This window comes from Corylus avellana, chromosome ca10 (assembly GCF_901000735.1).
Source record: "Corylus avellana chromosome ca10, CavTom2PMs-1.0".
Lineage (NCBI taxonomy): Eukaryota > Viridiplantae > Streptophyta > Magnoliopsida > Fagales > Betulaceae > Corylus > Corylus avellana.
The window spans coordinates 16,864,673-16,883,863 of record NC_081550.1 but is presented as its reverse complement, the minus strand read 5'-3'; the positions used below and the strand labels follow the sequence as shown (position 1 = coordinate 16,883,863).

The window sequence follows — 19,191 nt, the reverse complement described above, 5'->3', positions numbered from 1 at the left end:
TCATGAGAAGAGAAGTCATTATTAAGAAAATTTATGCTAAACTATAAAAATGGGTAGACAGTTCCTACAAAGGGGAAATCTTAGGTACAAGAGCTCACATGTACATGAAAGAGGAGATACTCAGAGAAGAAGAGGGCAGGAATTCCCTGTATGTAAAGGTTCAAAGCAGCGCCTGTTATCTTCTATGATGCAAAAATTGATAACGAGGCACATTATGTATGAACAGAGTATAAGGTATTTGACCACTTTATCATTGACTTAGTCCTTCCAGCCACTCTCTCTCTGCCCTTCATTTCCGGCAATTTGTCTTCTATCATCATCCCTTTTAACATTAGGAGAAGATGGGCTCCTCCTAGGGTTTTGGATTGGATGGATTTGGGGATCATATTTTTGGGAAGCCAAGTAGTTTAGAGCTGTAACCACATCAGCTATGACAGGTCTCATATTAGGCTGCTCCTGAACACACATTGCAGCAATAGCAAGAGCTTGGTACAAACCTCTCACAGGATATTGACCTTGGAGCAGTGGATCCACCATTTGTGGGAATTTCTTCCTGTCTTTGAATAATGGTCGTGCCTGCAAACAAATACAATACACAACACATCTGTAAGCCTTACTAAGAGCCATGGAAGTCGTCTCAAAATGTCGAAATTTCATAAGAGAATTGGGGGCAGGGTGTTTGACAAAAAAGGAATAAGGAAATCTATTTCAAGCCTGTTTACCAAACGGACTTACTTTTGCTTGGCACAGCTTTTTATGTACTACAATCACATTTTAAGCTCCATAATGCACTATATAATAGGCTCTTAAGATAAGTTACAAGCGCAAACATGACTTTATATAAATTCATTGATTTTTCTCTTCTGGGAGTTGGTATAGAGTTGTGTAGCTTCCCTAGCCTAGCTACACTATATTGTCAAGTTATATAAAAATCTAATCCAATCTTGTTTAACTCAATATGTGATCCACATGCTTGGGACTCAAAAATAGAGACATGTAAAGAGACCAAGCTAAAATAATAGTAAGTTCATGGTTTATAATTGTCTAATTTCAACTAGGTTGTAAGAGTAAGTAAAGACACTATTTCGGCGTTGAGAATGTCAAGAATGAACAAAAACACACTTTCATCTAGTGATATGAGATAGGATAATATAAACATGCATGGTTCATAATGATGAGGCTATGATGCACATGAACTCCCAAAACGAATCTGAATCAATATGTTTCACTGCATTTGACACTTCAAGGAATTCACCAATGGTGAGTTCAACACAGTGAACGGTCCCATTAAATCTTTGTAAAAGTTCCATTTATTCATTCCTGTTTTGTTCGGTTGTTGTGATGAAAGAATAAACTAACTTTTTCTGAAACTCCCCTTTCTTAATTTGGGGTCTTTGGGGCAAGAAGGGAGTGAAGATCTTTTTATATGCATGAGTTATGCATTATCAAGGCTTCTAATTTTATTTATAAGTTCGAGTTATGCATTATCAAAATATTCTAGCATGATTCTTAAAAGTGAAGGTCAAATTTCAATAGACATACCATAGGTTTTCCAAGTGAAGGAAATAAACAAAAAACTTAACCATGCAATTTGACCAGCTATTTCTACATAATGTAGAGCTCATCCATAATTGGAACTACTTAACAAGCCACTTGGGACCAAACAGCAGTAACATCACCATGCAACTGGGCTGCTCAGCTGAAGATGATTTCCTTAAAAAATGCTCTTGGTTCGGATACTGAGCCGAGTACTTGATCGCTAATGGGCGAGCTCAAGCTCAAGGTCGCACAAAGTTTTCCCCTTAGCAAGCCGAGCCAAGCCAGGGTTTAGATACTCAAGCTCAAGTAAAGCCGAGCTCGCACAGCCACTACTCGGCTCGGCTCAACTAGACTCATTTCCAGCCCCAGTAGTGATATTTACCATTTAAAAAATAAATAAAAAAATAAAATAAAAGCCAGCAAATAGGTAAAACTCCTCCTAGGTTCGTCCTTTGGGCTGATCGCTAACCTAATGTTCACCTCAAGTACTAGCTCTCGGGCAGCCAACACAGCTACAAAAAAAATTCAAAAAAGTGATATAGACAAAGCAATCCCCACTAAATCAACTTTTCAGATTGATAGACTGATGCGCTACACGTGAACCAATATCGAACTAATATTGCTTAGCACAAAATATATCAACAAGAACAGCAACCACAATAATGCAATCCAACCAACACTAATATCAGCAGGTATAGTGAAATAACAACTTTATCTTACCCATGCAACCAGGTTTTGCTCCCTAGCAGTCTTGGTATGATCAATTGCTTTCCTCCCTGTGATGATCTCCAAAAGAACAACCCCAAAGCTGTAAATATCTGATTTAAATGTCAGCTGGCCCGTCATTGCATAATCTGGTGCACAGTACCCATATGTGCCCATAACCCTTGTGGAAACATGAGTCTTATCCCCGATGGGACCTACTTTAGCCAATCCAAAATCCGATAACTTTGGATGATACCCCTCACCAAGCAAAATGTTTGAGCATTTCAGATCACGGTATATAACAGGGGGTTTCATTTCGTCATGCAAATACTCCAAGCCCTGCGCTGCACCAGCTGCTATTTTCATTCTTGTATTCCAATCAAGTACTTGCCTATCAGGTGGAAGCTCTGCCATCAAAAGTCATGGATGAATATAAAAAAAAAATCCTAACATTCGTAGAGATGATCCAAAAAGTTGAAAAGTTAGCTATAAATGGCCAGAATCGAGATGGGAAGCAAAAGAGATCATGTATTGAGAAAATTAAGTACCATGCAAATGGTTTTCCAAAGATCCTAATGGCATGTACTCATAAACCAATAGCCTCTGATCTCCCTCGGCACAAAAACCAATCAATTTCACAAGATTCGGGTGGTCAGCAAGACCTAATGTCAAAACTTCAACAACAAATTCCCTGATTCCTTGGCTTCCATTACGGTCAAGTTGCTTGATAGCTACGTCCTGCACCAAAAACAGTAACAAAATTCAGGTCTGACCACCAGCCTACTCCATAGAACAAAAGCACAATACTGACCAAATAGGAATTTTAGTAGCAGAACATATACAGCAGCATAATCACACAGTAGTATAACATGGCACCTATAGCTTCCCAAAGCAGAACGATGTGTTCTACAATAATTCTAACTTAATGCAAACATGTTTAAGAGTTGAAATGAAAACTACAACTCTGTCCTGTTGACTAAATGAGCTGTTCTGAGTAATGTAATTTGTTCAGTTTGGTTTCAGGCTTGTTGACTATCACAATTTTGTCTATCATTTCAACAAAGAAATTCTAAAATCAAATTGACTCCAACCAACCTGATTGAGTTTTGCCAAGTGCCCTTTGTAAACTTTTCCAAAACCTCCCTCACCCAGAAAGCAATCGGACCGAAAATTGTCGGTTGCTTCTGCAAGTTCATCAAAGGTAAGTGATTGTGCCCGCTTGCCATCGGTTTTTCCGTCTTTTGTAACCTCATCTATCAAATTCAAACCCTTTACATCCAAAGCTAATTGGTCATCCTTACACACTACCTCCTTCTTCACGTCGGTCTCCTTTACATTCTCATTTGGGCTGACTTTCAATGCATCTAAGATACAGAAACCAAAAGACATAAGCATCCCACACAGAGCCACAGAGAGAGAGAGAGCAAACAAAAGTGACATCTAATAAGGACATGACGAGCAAAAGCGGAAAGATTGTTTTGAGATAATTTTTTCTAAAAGAAGGGACTCGGAAAACCAATCATCAAAATTGAAAGCAAACAAAGAGAGTAAAATGACAAAACCCTTTTGGATTATGGGTTGGACATTTCCAGGCATGCAAGCAAACAAAAAAAAAAAAAAAACAGAGAATATTAGCATAAGTACATGAGCTACATAAACCCAAAATCAAAGCTTAGAAATTTAAATTATATAATTTTGAGAAAGCACCCCTAACTCTAAACCCAAATCAGAATGAAAAAGAAAAAAAAAATTAAACTTTATACTTCAAGAGAAACCCATCTCACCAAAATTAAAATTCAGCCTTCTCTAACTACTCAGTTCACCGTCAACATATTTATCAGAAGAAAATTAAATTGAGACGAAAAGGCATACGTCCACCCATTGAATTAGAGCAAAAAAGTACTGGCGATAATCCTCATGGAAATATGAAACAAGGTGGGGGCACGGATTATCACCTACAAAAATTATCAATTTTGAATGATTTACTACGCACCCATATACCAGAAAATTCAAAAAAAAAATATATATATAGTCACCCAAAAACGTTTATTTTTTTTAAAAATAAATAGAAGAATCTGAATGATCAAATGAAATGGGTCTTACCTCAATGTCCAGTAAAATTTGATCAAAATGGCATGCAGAATTACCTGAAGCGGTTCGATCGTCTGGCTTGTTCTTCTTGCTGCTATACTTGTCGTTCCCGTTCTCTGATTTTTTGCTTGATTTCCCTGTGCATCGAAAGCAACCCATGACAGCTTCTATCTCTCTGTCTCTCAGCTATTCACAGAATATTAACAAAGAGCCCAAAACAGAGACCCAAAAACCCAAACATAAAAAGTAACAGAGAAAATTTGAGAGTTACAAACACAAGAGACAGAGACAAAGGAGAGAGAGACAGAGACACAGCTGCTCTTATAATTCTTCAAGGCTGTGCCTTTATATTTGGTGTGTAGATTTTACTTTACATTTTGAAAGGGGTTTAAAATTGAGGTGCGAATCATGTTAACATCCCACAAGTTTTCTACCCAATTAGACTTCGCCACAAGGCCAGGTGAGGACTATTTAGTCATTCCAAAATTATGGGGCACAATTTAGTACACACCGAAAGACGCCGCGTGAAACGGACAGTGGCAGTTTGGTCAACTGCATTTTAAGGCAACCTGTCATTGCTTGGTCTCTTACGTGTTCATCGCCCACTGTTCTGATGACGTGCCGCCCGGTGGTTGGGGGATTCAGCAATTTCGGCCGAGCTGGTTCGCAACGACAGATCTTTGTCTTTTCCCCACTATACCCACTTGTTCTTTTCTTTTCTTTTTCTGTTTTTTTTTCCTCGTATTATTTTGAATTACCTGCCGGTGAGGATTACAATAATTAAAAAAAAAAAATGTACATACAATAAATCAATTAAAATCGTATCTTATTTAAAGATTTATATTCTTCCCAAAAAAGAAATAAAAGATTTAAGCCTGATTTGGTAATAAACATTAAACGGTAATAAAAAATAGACAATTTTATTATTATTATTATTATTATTTAGTTTTTTTTTTTTAAAAAGACACGTCAGTGTCTCGAGCAGCCCAGTGGGGTCTGACAAGTGACGTTAAAGTGGGACCCAGTGGCCTACGTGTTCCCCACTTAAGACTTACAGCGAATCAAAATATGGAACGGTGATCCACGCGTTGAAGCTCGCGGATCGTAAATGCTACAGATTTCAACCAATCGTTGGTTGACATCTGGGGTAAGTAGGTGGTGTGTGATAGCAGACAATCAGCGCTCCACAGTTAATTCTTTTGGTTTTGGTCAACGGCCGTGAATTTTCAAGTTTTAAACCAACGCGCTTGTGTGGTTGGGTGAATAAAACCTCCCAAACCTCTTTTAATGTTGTTCGAAGATAATTTCAAGGGTGTTTTTTATTTTTTTATTTTATTTTATGATATAAATATGAGTAATAGTTTTTAATAGAGTCCACGTTTAAAAAGCATTTTATGTTTTGAATTATTTGTTAATAATTATGACAAAGTTATTTAACATTCTGTCAATATAGCTCAATTACTTATAATTATAATAGCATGAAAACCTAATAATGGATATTCCATTTTCAAAAATAATCCTTGATGATGACTTTATTTGATTTAGTTTCATATTTATTCTGAGCATGATATTATTTCAAGTCCCAAATTGTAATTTCTTCTTTCACTATATTAACTAATGGGGAATGTTAAGTGTTCTTCGAGTGTTCTCCCAACTGTGATGTGACTTTTAAAATTATCAATAGATTAAAAGTCAATAATAATAATATCAAATTCAATGATAATTTTAAAAGTTATATTATAGTTGAGAGGACACAGAAGAACACTAAAAAAACACATATCATTTTCCCTAACGAATACCTAATTATCAATTAGAAAAATTATTTTAATTTATAGTGACAATAATGTTATTTGGGAAACTAGTAAAAAATTAAAAAATAAAAGATTTTGGTAATTAAATGTTGCTGAAAAATTATAGAATTAATGGAGATTTACATTGGAGATATCAACCTCCCTTGATTTCTTCCATGGTTTTGAACTTTGTGTACGTGTACATAATAAATCAAGCAAAACAAAGCTGGAAAATGAATTTATTTTCATAATTTAGATATATTGTTATATAATAATTAAATATGTTGTTATTTTATAATTTAAATTACATAATATTATAATTTGAAATCAGAAAATCTCATTGTGTGCATTGACTTTTGTTGATTTTTGCTTCGTTGTTTTGTTTGAGTCTTATCTACCCAACTGCTATGTTACTTAATTCTACCAACTGGGTACCTGGATGAATTTAAAAGGAAAAATGTGGGCTGTTAATTAAATGAAAAATAAATAAAAATCATTTCATTGAAGCTCTCAAGATCTCCCAACCTTGTCTGTGTGCAATCAATTCCAATCTGAAAGAGGCACACGTTTTTGTAATTTCCACCGTCAAATCTCTTGCATTTTAAAAAGGAAACAAAAATCAATTTTGCAAGTCAAATTATAATTAGAGTTCCTTTGGATCACTTAAAATGAGCAATCAATATGTAATTTACTACTCATAAAATGGGTTCATATATCGGGTCCGTGTCAACTTGGTTAACCTATCAACTTGTTTATATCAATTTGAACACGACACGTTTATTAAACAGGTCATAAATAGGTGACTCGTTTATGAGGCGTAATTTCTGACCGATTAAACTACCATTTAATTACCGCGTTTCATTGATTTCAACACCAAGAGTGCTGCAAGTGGGTTTTTATTTTTCAAGAGTTGTTTCCTTTAGAAATGAGAATGAAATTTAAAGAATATGCTGCTAATGAATAAAAATATAAAAATATATGACTTTTGAGGCAAATGATGAGAGGTAGTCAACTTTTGAGTGCCAAATCCTACTCCTCACAAGAAGCAAAGATGGTGCCACATCAAATTAAAGACAAAACACACATCAAAAGAAGGTACATTTAACATCTGTCCAAAATAATAATAATAATAATAAGTAAGACTTTAGGGCGCGTTTGGCAAAAGACTTAAAAAATAAAGTCTATTGAAACTGTAGCAGATTTGATTGATATAAAAAAAGAAAAAAAAGTAAGAATATTTTGCAGCAAAAGACTTAAAAAATGAAGTGTATTGAAACTGTAGCAGATTTGATTGATATAAGAAAAAAAAAAAAAGTAAGAATATTTTGTAGCAAAAGACTTAAAAAATGAAGTGTATTGAAACTGTAGCAGATTTAATTGATATAAAAAAAAAATAAAAGTAAAAATATTTTGTATAAAAAAGTTATATATATATATATATATATATATGTTTTGTAGTGATTTTTTTTATTTAAATAGTAATAAAAAGTTATTGATGTGATGTAAAAAGTAAAAATAATGAGATTAATTTTGAGCGGAATAATTTGATTTTTTTTTTTAAGTCCTTTTTGGCAAACACAACTTTAATTTTAATAAATAAATGTTTTAAAAAAGGTCAAATAAAGTTTTGGTGCAACGGTCGGTGCGAGCATTCCGAGCGTGCAACGAAATGTGTTTAATATATAATGCGTACGTTGATGCAACGAGTGGCGTAGAAAGTTCCACCGCCGGAAACAAATTGACCACTCTATATTCAAAATAACTCCTACGTACACTTGGATGGCTGTGATCGATCAACAATTATATACATACAATCCCTTATTACACTTGTCACAAATTTTATCCCTTCCATGTAAAAATATTGGAACATGTTGTGTCTCTCTCACACACACACAGGGTGAGATTGGAAATATCGCTGGCATTGTGAGATAGTTGTAAGCAAGGATGGAGCCAGTTTTGAATTTAGGAAGTGTCAAGCCAAAATTTTTTTGGAGAATAGTCAATTGGCAAAAAATATCTTAATTTTTTTTTTCCTTGTAATTTGGAGGGACCAGGGCCACTGCCGGTCCCCCCTCCCCGGTAAATTCATCTTTGGTTGTAAGATAAAATCATAAAAATATGATATTTAGTATTACTCATACATATATGTGGGCGTGCACGCGAGTGTGAGAAAATCACAATATATAAACATGTGAGTTTAATAAGTAATTATATTCATTACTCACATTCCGCTCACATTCTCCAAAATTTGTTTTGTGATCCCCAACCAAAAAACCAATTTCTATGCACCAAATATTATATGGGGTCACGCCACATAAGATTTGGAAAATGGAAAAATGATGTATAACATTACTCCAGTTTAATAGACAAAATTAAAAGAAATTTATTATTAACGAAAATTTTTTTCAAACCAGTTTGGAGGAAATATCCTTCAATCCATTTAAAATAATATAAAGTATCTATAAACATTTAAAACGTTAAGTCTAATTTAGTAAACTGTTATTAATGACTTTAAGAGTTTAATATGTATTTTAAATATTTATAAACATTTGACACTATTTTAAATGAGTTAGTTAGAGAATGTTTATTCACAACTGATTTGAAGAAAATTTCTGTCTATTTGATATTGCGTCAAATTGGAAATGAAATTAAAATAGGTTTTTCAAACAGACAATAAAAGAGACAGCCATTAATCTAATCAATGATGATTAGTTTGAAGATATTGGTGTTGTACGTGTTGTTAAGTTGGATGTTTTGAATCTTTTAATTATTAGTAATCAACTTCATCTTTTTCTTTTTCTTTTTTTTTTTTAACTCGGCGTCGTGAGGGAGACGGTATCTTTGAAAGAGACAGCCATGGAAGTGCTTTTCACATCCTTTTGGCTTTCATTATAGAGATTGGGTGAGCACTGAGCAGGAGGAGTAGCCAAACACCTCCCAATGATGTCAGTTAAGCCATTCTTTTTAATTTTTAAAGAATTAATGTTGTCATTTTGTTCTTTCTTAAAAAAAAACATATGTTGCTGTTGGAAGATAATTTTGTTAAAATAACATATATATATATATATATATATATATATGGTGAGGAGGGACCCTCCACCTCCACCTCCCCCCCCCCCCTCTCCCCTAATCCTCCATCCCTTTCTTCACGTTTTTTCTTGGTTTTCTTTGTTTTTGTAAGTGTTTTTCGACCAGAAATCAGCAATTCTGGCCGCTTCCGCCCACCCTCTTGGTTGTGTTGTTTGTTTTGTTTGTTTTGAATAATAGTTTTTTCTTTAGATCTGCTATCGTGAGCAATCTATGACGAAAATGATGTAGTTTTCCATTCGTTTTGAGTTGATGATGAGTAGATCTAGTCTTTTCAGGAGCAGATCTATGCTTTCATGGCTATTTTTCTGCTGGGAATGGGTTTTCTTAGTTTTTGTTGTTTGTATTTTTGTTTGAATAAAGATTGCCCAGACTTTTGGGTTGTGGATGTGATCTATTTTCAGAGCGAGAAAGATAAACTACCTATGCATTGAATTGAATTTATTTAGAACAGATCTGATGTTATAACTGAGATCTAGTGTTACAACTAAAAAGTAGTCATAGGTTAGCAGATGTTAATGTCATAAATAGGTCTTAAATATTTGATTTTTATGTAAGGATCTATGATTTGTAACCTTGTAACTTTGATTATAATTTTTTAAAATTTTTTACTTTATGATGTAAAAAGCGTTATACTCATTATCCTTCTTCAATAAGACTAAATTTTTTTCAAAATATGTGTGTATGATAGTTATACATTCAATTTATGCTCTTAAAGAGCTTTGTTGGTGGGTGTGGTACACTTCAAGACGTTAAGGAAACCAATTATTTGCAGCCACATTTTTGTGTGTGTTTTTTTATTTTATTATTCCTTTTAGTTTGCTGAATACACCTGCAGCCATTTTCTGACTTCTGAAATTGTATGCTTTCAAGGTCAACGTGTAATGGTGTATTATTTTTAAATTATACAATAAAATATTTATCTTTCTTTTTACTTGAAACTTGGATAGAAGACCCATACTCACCAAAAAAAAAATGAAGAAGATCCTATATATTCATCATCCACCAGAAATTAAATCTTGAAAACAAACAGCACAAATAGCGTTTGCTTTGCTTTTGCTGTTGTTAAATCTTGATCGTCCAATTTTTTTACAAGAAATGTTTTGTCAGTTTTAAAACAGTGAATTTAACTTAGGTGCTGTAGTTTTTTCAATGGTCGAAATTCAATTTCAAATTTTTCATAAGAAAGAGAGTAAAATTAAATCCCAACCGTTAAAATAGATAACTTCAAACCCATAACAACAATACAACATGTATGCGTGGCCCAAAATTAAATATAATAGTTAAGAGTGATGATATAGTTAAGAGTGATGATATGGGAAAAAGATGGAGAGTATTTAATGTAAGTTAAGAGCATTGAAAGCAAGTCAAATCTATGAAGGAGTTGGTGGTGCAATTTATGGAGCAGCATTATTATGATCCTAATGCTCCTCCACCTCCACCGTTGTAATCATGGTCGGAAAGAGACGCGGTTTTGATTTATTCATGTAGCGTGCATGTTGTCAGGAAACAGTTGGCGTTGTTAGCCATCATCCAAACCATGCCTTTTCAAAAGTGGGACGCACTTTATTCTCTACCATGAAACCCTAAAACCAGTGATTCCTTTCTTGCGGCTTCTTCCCACCATTTTCGATTCTCCTCCTCCTCCCCCCACTAAACGACAACCAACTTGTTTTTTCTAATAAACTAGACGCCCAAAAGAAAACTTATTGGACAAAAGGAGTATTGGGAAGAGAGAGAGAGAGAGAGAGGACTATACTATACATGCACGCAATCACACAAAGAAAGAAGAATATAAGTCACCTACTCTAGGGAAGTGCTTTTGACTTTTGATAGGAGCTCCACCATCATTGCAGTGGCAGAGGCAGAGCAACATGAATAAATTTTATGGGAGATACTGCACGCGCCTGCCATCATACAAATTAGTAATGTGCTATGATCCTATATAAACATACAGAAGAAAACTGGTACAACAATCAACATGATGTTTTGGGGTTTCCTTTTTACTATATATGAAATACTATATATGTTAGTAGGAATACTATATATGAGAGAGAGGGGTGTTAGTAGGAATACTATATATGAGAGAGAGGGGTTTCCTTTTTACTAAGGTAGAGCCTTTCGGACCCACCCCTAAATCCCAGTCCCGTGTATCGCACTTTCGAAAGTTTTCTTACACGGAACTGGTTAAATCGCTGACTTTTTATCAGGGAGTGTGACCACAACTACAAGAGATTGTTTTCACTAATGAGATATTGAACCTGAGACCTTGAAGGGAGTAAACTTATCTTATCAATGATATATGTTAGTAGGAATAGATAAGTTCAATTGGTAAAAATTTTTGGTAAAGATGAAAGTAGTTTTGGGTATAATTTTAAATTGTTTGATAATGATTTTAATTTTTAATTTATAAATTTGTGAAGTACAGTTATAGTTTTGTCACTTTCTAAAATGGAGCTAGCCTTTTGATAGGGTAATAAACAAGGAAGGACCAATCAGCTATTTTAACCCTTTCTTTTTATGGTAGAATGCAGGAGTCGTCCCTCTTCTCTCTCTCACACCCTTTGCATAAAGGCTGGAAGTTTCTAATTTACTTAGGTGACTTGTTCTCTCTCCCCCAACATTTTGATTCTATTTTTAAGATGGACCATTTCTTGTTTGGTTACTTAACAGTCTTGAATTAGGCTATTGACTAGATTTTATTCAGTTAAAATGACTCCAAGATTCTAGGAAAACATGTTGTGAATAGGAATTAAGCTGCATAAAATCAGGAGAAACTAAGATCGTAGATACGATACGATACCCTACATGTCTTCATCCAGGCAGGATAATCTGGTGCTCTAGAGCAGGATCAGAAATGTAATAGCGTCACCAAAAAGTGCTCTTCCAAGGTTTGTTTTACCCTGCAAGCAGGAACGACGTCGGATCCCGGGTGGGGAATCTCTGTTCACCACAGCATCCTTATTCTTATGGGGGTGAAGCTGCCAGTTGGTCCATGGCGATTGGTTCCTGCATCCTCAATACATTAACAGAAAGTAACCAAGAAGAAGGAAAGACAACACAACAAAATGACAGCTTTATTTCGTAGAGAGGTTAGGTTATCCTGTTCAACAAAATGACAGCAACCTCAATACATTAAATGTTTGTTTTCACAAATATAATAATAACACTATAAAAAAAAAACCTTAAAGAGTGCAAATCTAATACTCCTTCCCTACATTCACAACTAGTGCTAGTCTCATGTACACAAACCCAGAAGCATTGCCCAGCACAAGGGTTATAGCGATCTGCACTCTGGCTCTTGTTATTGGGCACCGTCACAAGAATCATCCCCAGATGCATCATCTTTGCTCTCACAGTCTATTCCTGCTATTGAGTCAGACCTGAACATAAAGACAAAATTAGAAACATCGTTGTTCTCCCCTGTACTTCTGTTAAGAAACTTAAGACATCAAAAAGTAAAAAGACGATAAATTGTAATTTCCATCCCAACTCACGTTATCTGCCGAACAAATTGTCCACGGATACGAGGGCGTTGTTCTGCCAGTTTTTTCCTGCTATGGTATCGAACCTGGAAAAACAAGACACAAGGAAGACTAAGTTTCATATATCCTGGAATAAGCTAGACTTATATAATGATAGCAACCATATAGAATGGAAAGTGAAGTTCATATGCTCTACATAACAACTTAGAGGATCTAGAAGTATGAATTATGAATAATAGACCAATAGGTGTCAAGGACCCACCATGTCATGAGTACTATATTATAAATGAAAATGATTATTTGTTGCTTAGAGGAGATGAGTTCAGTATGATTAGGGTCAATGTGATACATTTGTCACGTAAACTATTACTGTTTTCATTCGTCAGGAGCTCACCCACCATCATATATTATTTCCAATCAACGAATTCCATAGGCTGAAGAAGTCAGAAAATTTTTCCCCAGCAAGTTAACGGTAGGAAATAGTGGGTAGCTATGTTTTGCTCCCTAGTAAAACACACGCAAGGAAAAATGAGTTACCTTCTTTTCAAAGCATCTCTCCTTCCTTTTCTGACGAAATTTGGTCAACGCAGCCTCTCTATGTGCCACCCGTTCATCTGCTCCACTCCCACTGTTTTTCCCGCTAATGCCACCAGCTCCACTGCTTCCACCTGCCCCATTTTCACTTTCCACATTTGTTACTCCAGCATTCAAGGCAGTGCTGCTTCCATTCTGTCCATTGCAGCCATAATTACTTCCAGAAGCACTTCCATTGACGCTGTAGTTTCCAGCATTACTTTCAACGGGACCTCCTAACACATTTGATGATCCACATTGCTGAGCAGCTCCAGCCATGTTCTTCTGGGAGATATCTTCATGGTCAGGCTGCGGCTGACGCTGCTGCATGTTGTGGACATGATGGTGATAATGGTGATGGTGATGATGGTGGTGCTGGACTTGGACTTGCTGTTGTGAGCCTCTCGTTTGGGCTTGAATCTTGTTAACTTCCCCATCAGCTGCTTTCACAGTGGTTACTTGCTGGGATGAAGAAATACAACTATTCTGCACAGGTTGGAATGCAGAAGAATGAAAAGATTTGAAAGCTGATGCAGACTCTGGCTTCTCTTCATACACTTCTGGCTTGGGGATAACACATTTATTGGTGGAGGCCATGTCAATGTTGTTGCTACTCCCATTAGACTGCTGATTTGGAAGAGTGCCACTTGAATGAGAAGGAAAAGTGTGCATTGTTTCTGTATTCAGTGCGACCGAACTATTATCAAGTGGAGAACAGCTTCCTACATTCCCCATCTGTGCCTGATAAGAAGTAGGAATAATTAGACCTGCATAGAAATGAAGGTATGGCCTCTCTACACTTCTTTCCAGTCATTTTTATCAGCAGCTGCTTGCCAACCACTGTGAGACACATTATGATAAAGAGGATGCTAGTATCATTTCACTAAAAAGAAAGAGGAATCTCTCTTAAATACTGATTTCCTTTTCTTGTTGGATTGGCAGCAAACCATCCACATCACAATGTGGTGCACAATGATTGGGAAGAGAATGCAATTGTACTGGTGAAAGAAGAGGCTATGTCCAACAATATAAGGCACTTGCTGTCTAAGGTGATACAGAACATTACCCTGTTTGCAGAAGAGGCAGTATTGTATCTGCACAGTGAAGAAAATAAAATAAGTAAAAAAATTTGTTCAAAGTGTAATGTGTTAACAGCACGAGCATCCTCTTACTTCGAGAATGCTGACACATCTGAATGTCTCAGAACATTGCGGTCATCATGTGCAACATTTCCAACATCTTCTCTCAGCCTCTTCAGAGTTAGTTCCAGGGACGGAGGTTGTCTAGAATCAGAATGTGCTTTGATTTGTGAGATATCAGAAAGGCCATTTGGAATGTCAAAGTCTCTGCTTTCAGCCTCAGGATCAGTAGAATTGATAACTGCACTAACTATATTGGAAGATCCGTTTGCTGGTTTGCTGGCTAGGTTCTCACTGTTCTGCTCCAGCTGACCACTATCAGATGGCTTACTATCTACTTCGAGCAATTGATTCTGCCTTCTGCTCGCTAGATGGATAGATAGCATTTCATGTTGACATTCTGGATTTTTAGATACTTCTATTTCCAAGTTTTTATCGAATGTAACATCATCCAAAAAATAAAATGCAGATAGTTGTGTTAAAATAGTGAAAACTCAAACCAAGGATAACGCAAACAAGCCAAAAGGAGATAGATATCACTAAGACATACCAAGTTGCTCATCCTGTTCAGGGCACTCTTTTGTTTCAGTAACATGCACCCGCCTGTTGCCAACTTTTTCAGGCTTTTTATGAGTCACCTGGGCACAGGTGCTATCAGGTGCATCAGCAATTTGATCTGGAGGTGACACTAGTTGAGGGCTTTCAACTTCAGCTGCCCCTTTGGTCCATGAACTCTGCAAAGTAAGAGCATTAGTATGTTCAACTTTTGGTAGTGTCAGTATTCTAGAATCTTTTGCTCCTTATATCCTCATCTCCAGTTTAAACTTTCATATTCAGTGGCAGACTGTTGGAAATGATAATATAAGCCCATACAACTCAATTCATATACCGCAGAAGAAGTAAGACTAACACTGACATCTACGGCAAAATAATAAACCCAAAATTAGAGTTAGAAATGATGTTGAAGATGATTAATGAATAGTCACATTCAGTACACTTGTCATGGCAAGAAACTGGGGCAGACCAGGTCAAATCAAGTTATGAAGAATTTTATCCTCTATGTTATGACAGTTAATGTACTTTTCCCTTTCTTTTAATTAGGAATTTCTAATTCTACTCTAGCCCAATGATATTGATGAGGCATAGAAGGTGGGATAAAGAGGCACAGGTGTGTTATATCTTTGCCCTGATTGCATAGTGAGGGCCAATACTCAAAAGTGCCGTTAAATGGTAAATTCTTTATATCTAAGAAGCAGGTGTCCAAAGGAAGAGCTCTACACTCCAATTTTTGGTCAATGGCAGGCCCATAGTTCAAGAAGCTTGAGCTTTTCAATAGTTATTCTGAATGTCTCAGCATCTTTAGATAGGCATACTGAATAAATTAAGTTCACGGTTCAGGGGATTTGGACATTCCTCCAAGGGAGCCGAATTATTAGTTCTGAAATCACCGTATGATCTTGCTTCAATGGTCTCCGCTATAAGAAAATCTTGAACAAGCAAAATAAACCACATAAAATGGAATAAGACGCTGGAGTACATTAATGGTGACTATGCACCCTTATCCACTTATGCTTTCATCAGTAAAAGGAGTCAAAATTCAAAAGGAATATATATATATATATATATATATATATATAAGAAAAAGGATATGGGTATATAACTTCAAATTGTTTGTAAATAATCACCTGAGTTCCACTTCCATTGTCACTTCCATCCCGAAGACTTGGACCATTACTTCCATTATCATGCTCATCGCTGCTGCCAGTATTGTTGTCAGACTCATCATTACTCTCTGATTTTGCTGATTTTCTAGTCTGTGTCCCACTTTCACTCCCACTGCCACTAGACTGAGAAATGGTGAGAAACAGAAACCAAGTTGAGGAAGTAATTTCAACACCAATTGCCCCAAAGTGAACCGCATGGTAATAGATTGATCAAACAAAAGATAAACAAATGGACTGTAAAACTAAATATGCATAGTACTGGTTATATTTTGATAATTTAGAGCTATTGCTACAACAAGGCATCAATACTTATATTAAAAATTAAAATAAATTTAAAAAAAACAAATACTAAAAAAGTGGTAAATTACTACTTTTGAGGAAGGGGATACATGTCCACTAAAATATCCAAGAACACACTGATATTGACCTGAGTATATGTCCACATAAATTCATGAGTATGAAGCAGAAGTAGCAACTTACACTATGGCATCTTCTCCAAACATGCTGCCAGAGGTTTTTAAGTTCATTTTTCCGAATAGGTTTCACCAGAAAGTCAACCGCACCCTTGGACAGACATTTAAAGACTATACCCATCGAATCATGAGATGACATCACTGAATCATAGCTCATCAGGTTTGGCAAATAAAAGTACCAAATCAGCAATAGTTATAACAACATAAGCCTTACATTTTCGTAAGCACCAAGTTAAAAAGGCTAGAAATGCTATTAAATGATACTTACTAATTACGGGAACATTCTTGAGAGTTTTGTGGTTCATAATCTTGGATAAAAGACCAATTCCAGTTAATAAAGGCATGGCTACCTCTGTTAGGATGAGATCCATATGATTAGTTGGATCTTCTAAGATTTTCCATGCGTGAATGCCAGTAGCAACAGCAGTAACTGCAAAGACCAGATCAAGAACTAAGAAGTTTTAAGGAAAAACCAGCACTAAGATTGAAACACAACTTCATTGGGATTTATTGGATGAACCATCAGTCCAGTCAGAGAACAAATAAGTTCTCCAGCGGCACTTGGCAGGCAAGACAAAGACCTTTCACCACCATGAAAAACAAATTACTAACCTTCATAACAGCAATTTCGTAGCAGAGCACTGACAACCTGGCGTGTAGAATCATCATTTTCAACTAGCAAAACTTTCAAAGATCTAACAGGAAGAAACCTCTCCCAACGTATCACAGGCCCTGGAAGCTGTTGTTGCAGTATCTGCAACCCATCATGAACCTGAATCAACCCTCCGGCCCCATTGCTTACATCTTGAGTTACCTCATTGTTTCTTGACTCATCTTCCTCTGACGATCCCAAGCCTTGCCCTTCACCCACTGCTTCATTACTCACTTCCTTTTTCTCGTAACACATTCCGTAATTTTGTTCTACCAACCCTCTACCCCGAACACCATCACTGTTTGCTGGAACAGCCCCCATCAACCAGTTTCAAACAGACAAGTAATTAAGAATGGATAGGCTTTGTATACATGAAACCCTTACATGTTTTCTTCAAAAATCGACCTCTGCAAACACAAAGCCCTTTAGACTCAATCTTAAACTTAGAATATGATTCATAACATATTTCTATCACAGAAGATCCTGGAGAAGGTAGAAATATTAGAACCACACTCCATCCATCATAATCTAATAAAAGATTCAACATGAAAAACAAACCACCTCTCAGAACAGAACTTGTAGAACTGTACTCCATACCCAGTAATTTCCCAGAGCAAAAACTACTAACGCAACCAAAACAAGGGCAGCCAATCTAAGGAAATTGGAATACAAGAATCTACAAGAACATTTTAACTCTAACAGCTCAAAAGGCAAAAGGATATTTACACAAACACACAAACTAAGGCTCTATATGCAACCATCATCCTTAACATATATCAGAAGTCAACCTAACCTAGATAACTCTGCCACTACCAAAAATCCCCCCTTAAAACAGATAAAAAGCCTGAAATTACTCACACGCTATACCGATCTTGAAGCTAAGAGACAATACTCCAATTAGAAGAAAAAAAATTACTAAAACAGATATATCTGTCAAGCACCCAAGTAAAAATATGCTTTGAAAAATTAAGTAAATGAATCCACAAAGAGATATTAACATTAATTTCAAAAATTCGAACAAGAAGCAACAATTATCCTCTGTATTCCAACAAAACAGAGCAAAGTAAAAGAAAATAAGCTCTTAAGTCAAAATCTTTTATGTCTGGATTTCAAAGCTCATCTAAACAAATCGAAACAATTATACTAGATTGAAGTCTATTGCTTTATCATGTCCGAAGAAATGCAAAATTTAAAAGGAAAAAAAGCCCTATGTTTTCTACTATTTTCACAGACGCCAAACAGAGCAATATATATTAAACAAAATAAATATCCTCTAAGGATAAGATTTAGAATCCAAAAGAGAGTATTTGTAAACAAACTTTTAATATTAACCAAAAACATATTACTGGAAAAATCACACCTTAGGCGATCTTCTGACAAGGACCAAATCGCCATTGCTAAGCTCGATTTAGCACATAAAAAAATGATAATAATAAAACCAGATCAGAGCTCTAATCTGGTTTCTAATTCAAGAATCTTAAAAGCTGAAGCACGATTTTTCGAAACGTAAAAATTACGAGTTTGGAAACGTTTCAGGATTTCTTGATTTTCAGAGAAGAAAATATAGTTCGAGAAGAAAAAGCTTGACTGGTTAAGAAGTTGAGAAGCTAAAAGGTGAGAGAGAGAGAGAGAGAGGGTTGGAGAAGATATTATTCGGGGGTGCTGACGTGGAACAAATGGAGGTCCGGAGAGGCCCGAAGCCCACGTTGGAATCTAATAGTCCGACGTGGTAAGAATCAGGACCATCGATTAGTCCGAGCTGGACAAAACGTAAAGGTTAACCGTCGAAAGGATGCGCCGAATCTTATATGATCCTGCAGATCTGGGAGTCGCGACGTGGCTCTATAGAGGCGCAGTTAAAGGTTTTTTGCTTGGGCTGGAAACCCTAGACACATAGACGGCGTCGTTTCTAAGGGTCGTGTCAGGTGGTCGC

At 36.0% G+C, this 19,191-nt stretch overlaps 2 protein-coding genes across 3 annotated transcripts; both read right to left on the bottom strand.

The window, feature by feature from the left end:
* On the bottom strand, positions 1–4,673 carry LOC132163451 (probable serine/threonine-protein kinase PBL5). 2 transcript variants are annotated; one of them, XM_059573747.1, is made up of 5 exons: positions 4,392–4,673; positions 3,340–3,608; positions 2,793–2,982; positions 2,260–2,651; positions 1–576 (listed from the first exon to the last, which is right to left on the bottom strand). In XM_059573747.1, the coding sequence occupies exons 1-5, from the start codon at positions 4,492–4,494 to the stop codon at positions 259–261; spliced, it is 1,272 nt and encodes a 423-aa protein (XP_059429730.1). In that variant the 5' UTR covers positions 4,495–4,673; the 3' UTR covers positions 1–258. The 2 variants fall into 2 exon arrangements, with proteins under 2 accessions (XP_059429730.1, XP_059429731.1); XM_059573748.1 differs by lacking the exon at positions 4,392–4,673 and adding an exon at positions 4,117–4,261.
* Positions 4,674–12,266: 7,593 nt separating this feature from the next.
* Positions 12,267–18,880, bottom strand: LOC132163325 (two-component response regulator-like APRR3). Its single transcript, XM_059573573.1, has 11 exons — positions 18,619–18,880; positions 17,219–17,665; positions 16,875–17,036; positions 16,614–16,747; positions 16,095–16,256; positions 14,960–15,143; positions 14,443–14,827; positions 14,337–14,364; positions 13,235–14,011; positions 12,710–12,783; positions 12,267–12,595 (listed from the first exon to the last, which is right to left on the bottom strand). The coding sequence occupies exons 2-11, from the start codon at positions 17,577–17,579 to the stop codon at positions 12,517–12,519; spliced, it is 2,346 nt and encodes a 781-aa protein (XP_059429556.1). The 5' UTR covers positions 17,580–17,665; positions 18,619–18,880; the 3' UTR covers positions 12,267–12,516.
* Between the last annotated feature and the right edge of the window lie 311 nt (positions 18,881–19,191).

What these genes read in the sequence shown, in the direction of transcription:
- LOC132163325 (XM_059573573.1), bottom strand. Translation starts at nt 17,579, where the DNA reads ATGGGGGCTGTTCCAGCAAACAGTGATGGTGTTCGGGGTAGAGGGTTG. An exon ending in ACGAAATTGCTGTTATGAAG is followed by an intron (nt 17,037 to 17,218) that starts GTTAGTAATTTG and finishes TGGTCTTTGCAG; the next exon opens with TTACTGCTGTTGCTACTGGC. An exon ending in CAATTTGTTCGGCAGATAAC is followed by an intron (nt 12,596 to 12,709) that starts GTGAGTTGGGAT and finishes CTTTATGTTCAG; the next exon opens with GTCTGACTCAATAGCAGGAA.
- LOC132163451 (XM_059573747.1), bottom strand. Translation starts at nt 4,494, where the DNA reads ATGGGTTGCTTTCGATGCACAGGGAAATCAAGCAAAAAATCAGAGAAC. An exon ending in AGACGATCGAACCGCTTCAG is followed by an intron (nt 3,609 to 4,391) that starts GTAATTCTGCAT and finishes TCTGTATCTTAG; the next exon opens with ATGCATTGAAAGTCAGCCCA. An exon ending in TTTGGAAAACCATTTGCATG is followed by an intron (nt 2,652 to 2,792) that starts GTACTTAATTTT and finishes TTTTGATGGCAG; the next exon opens with AGCTTCCACCTGATAGGCAA.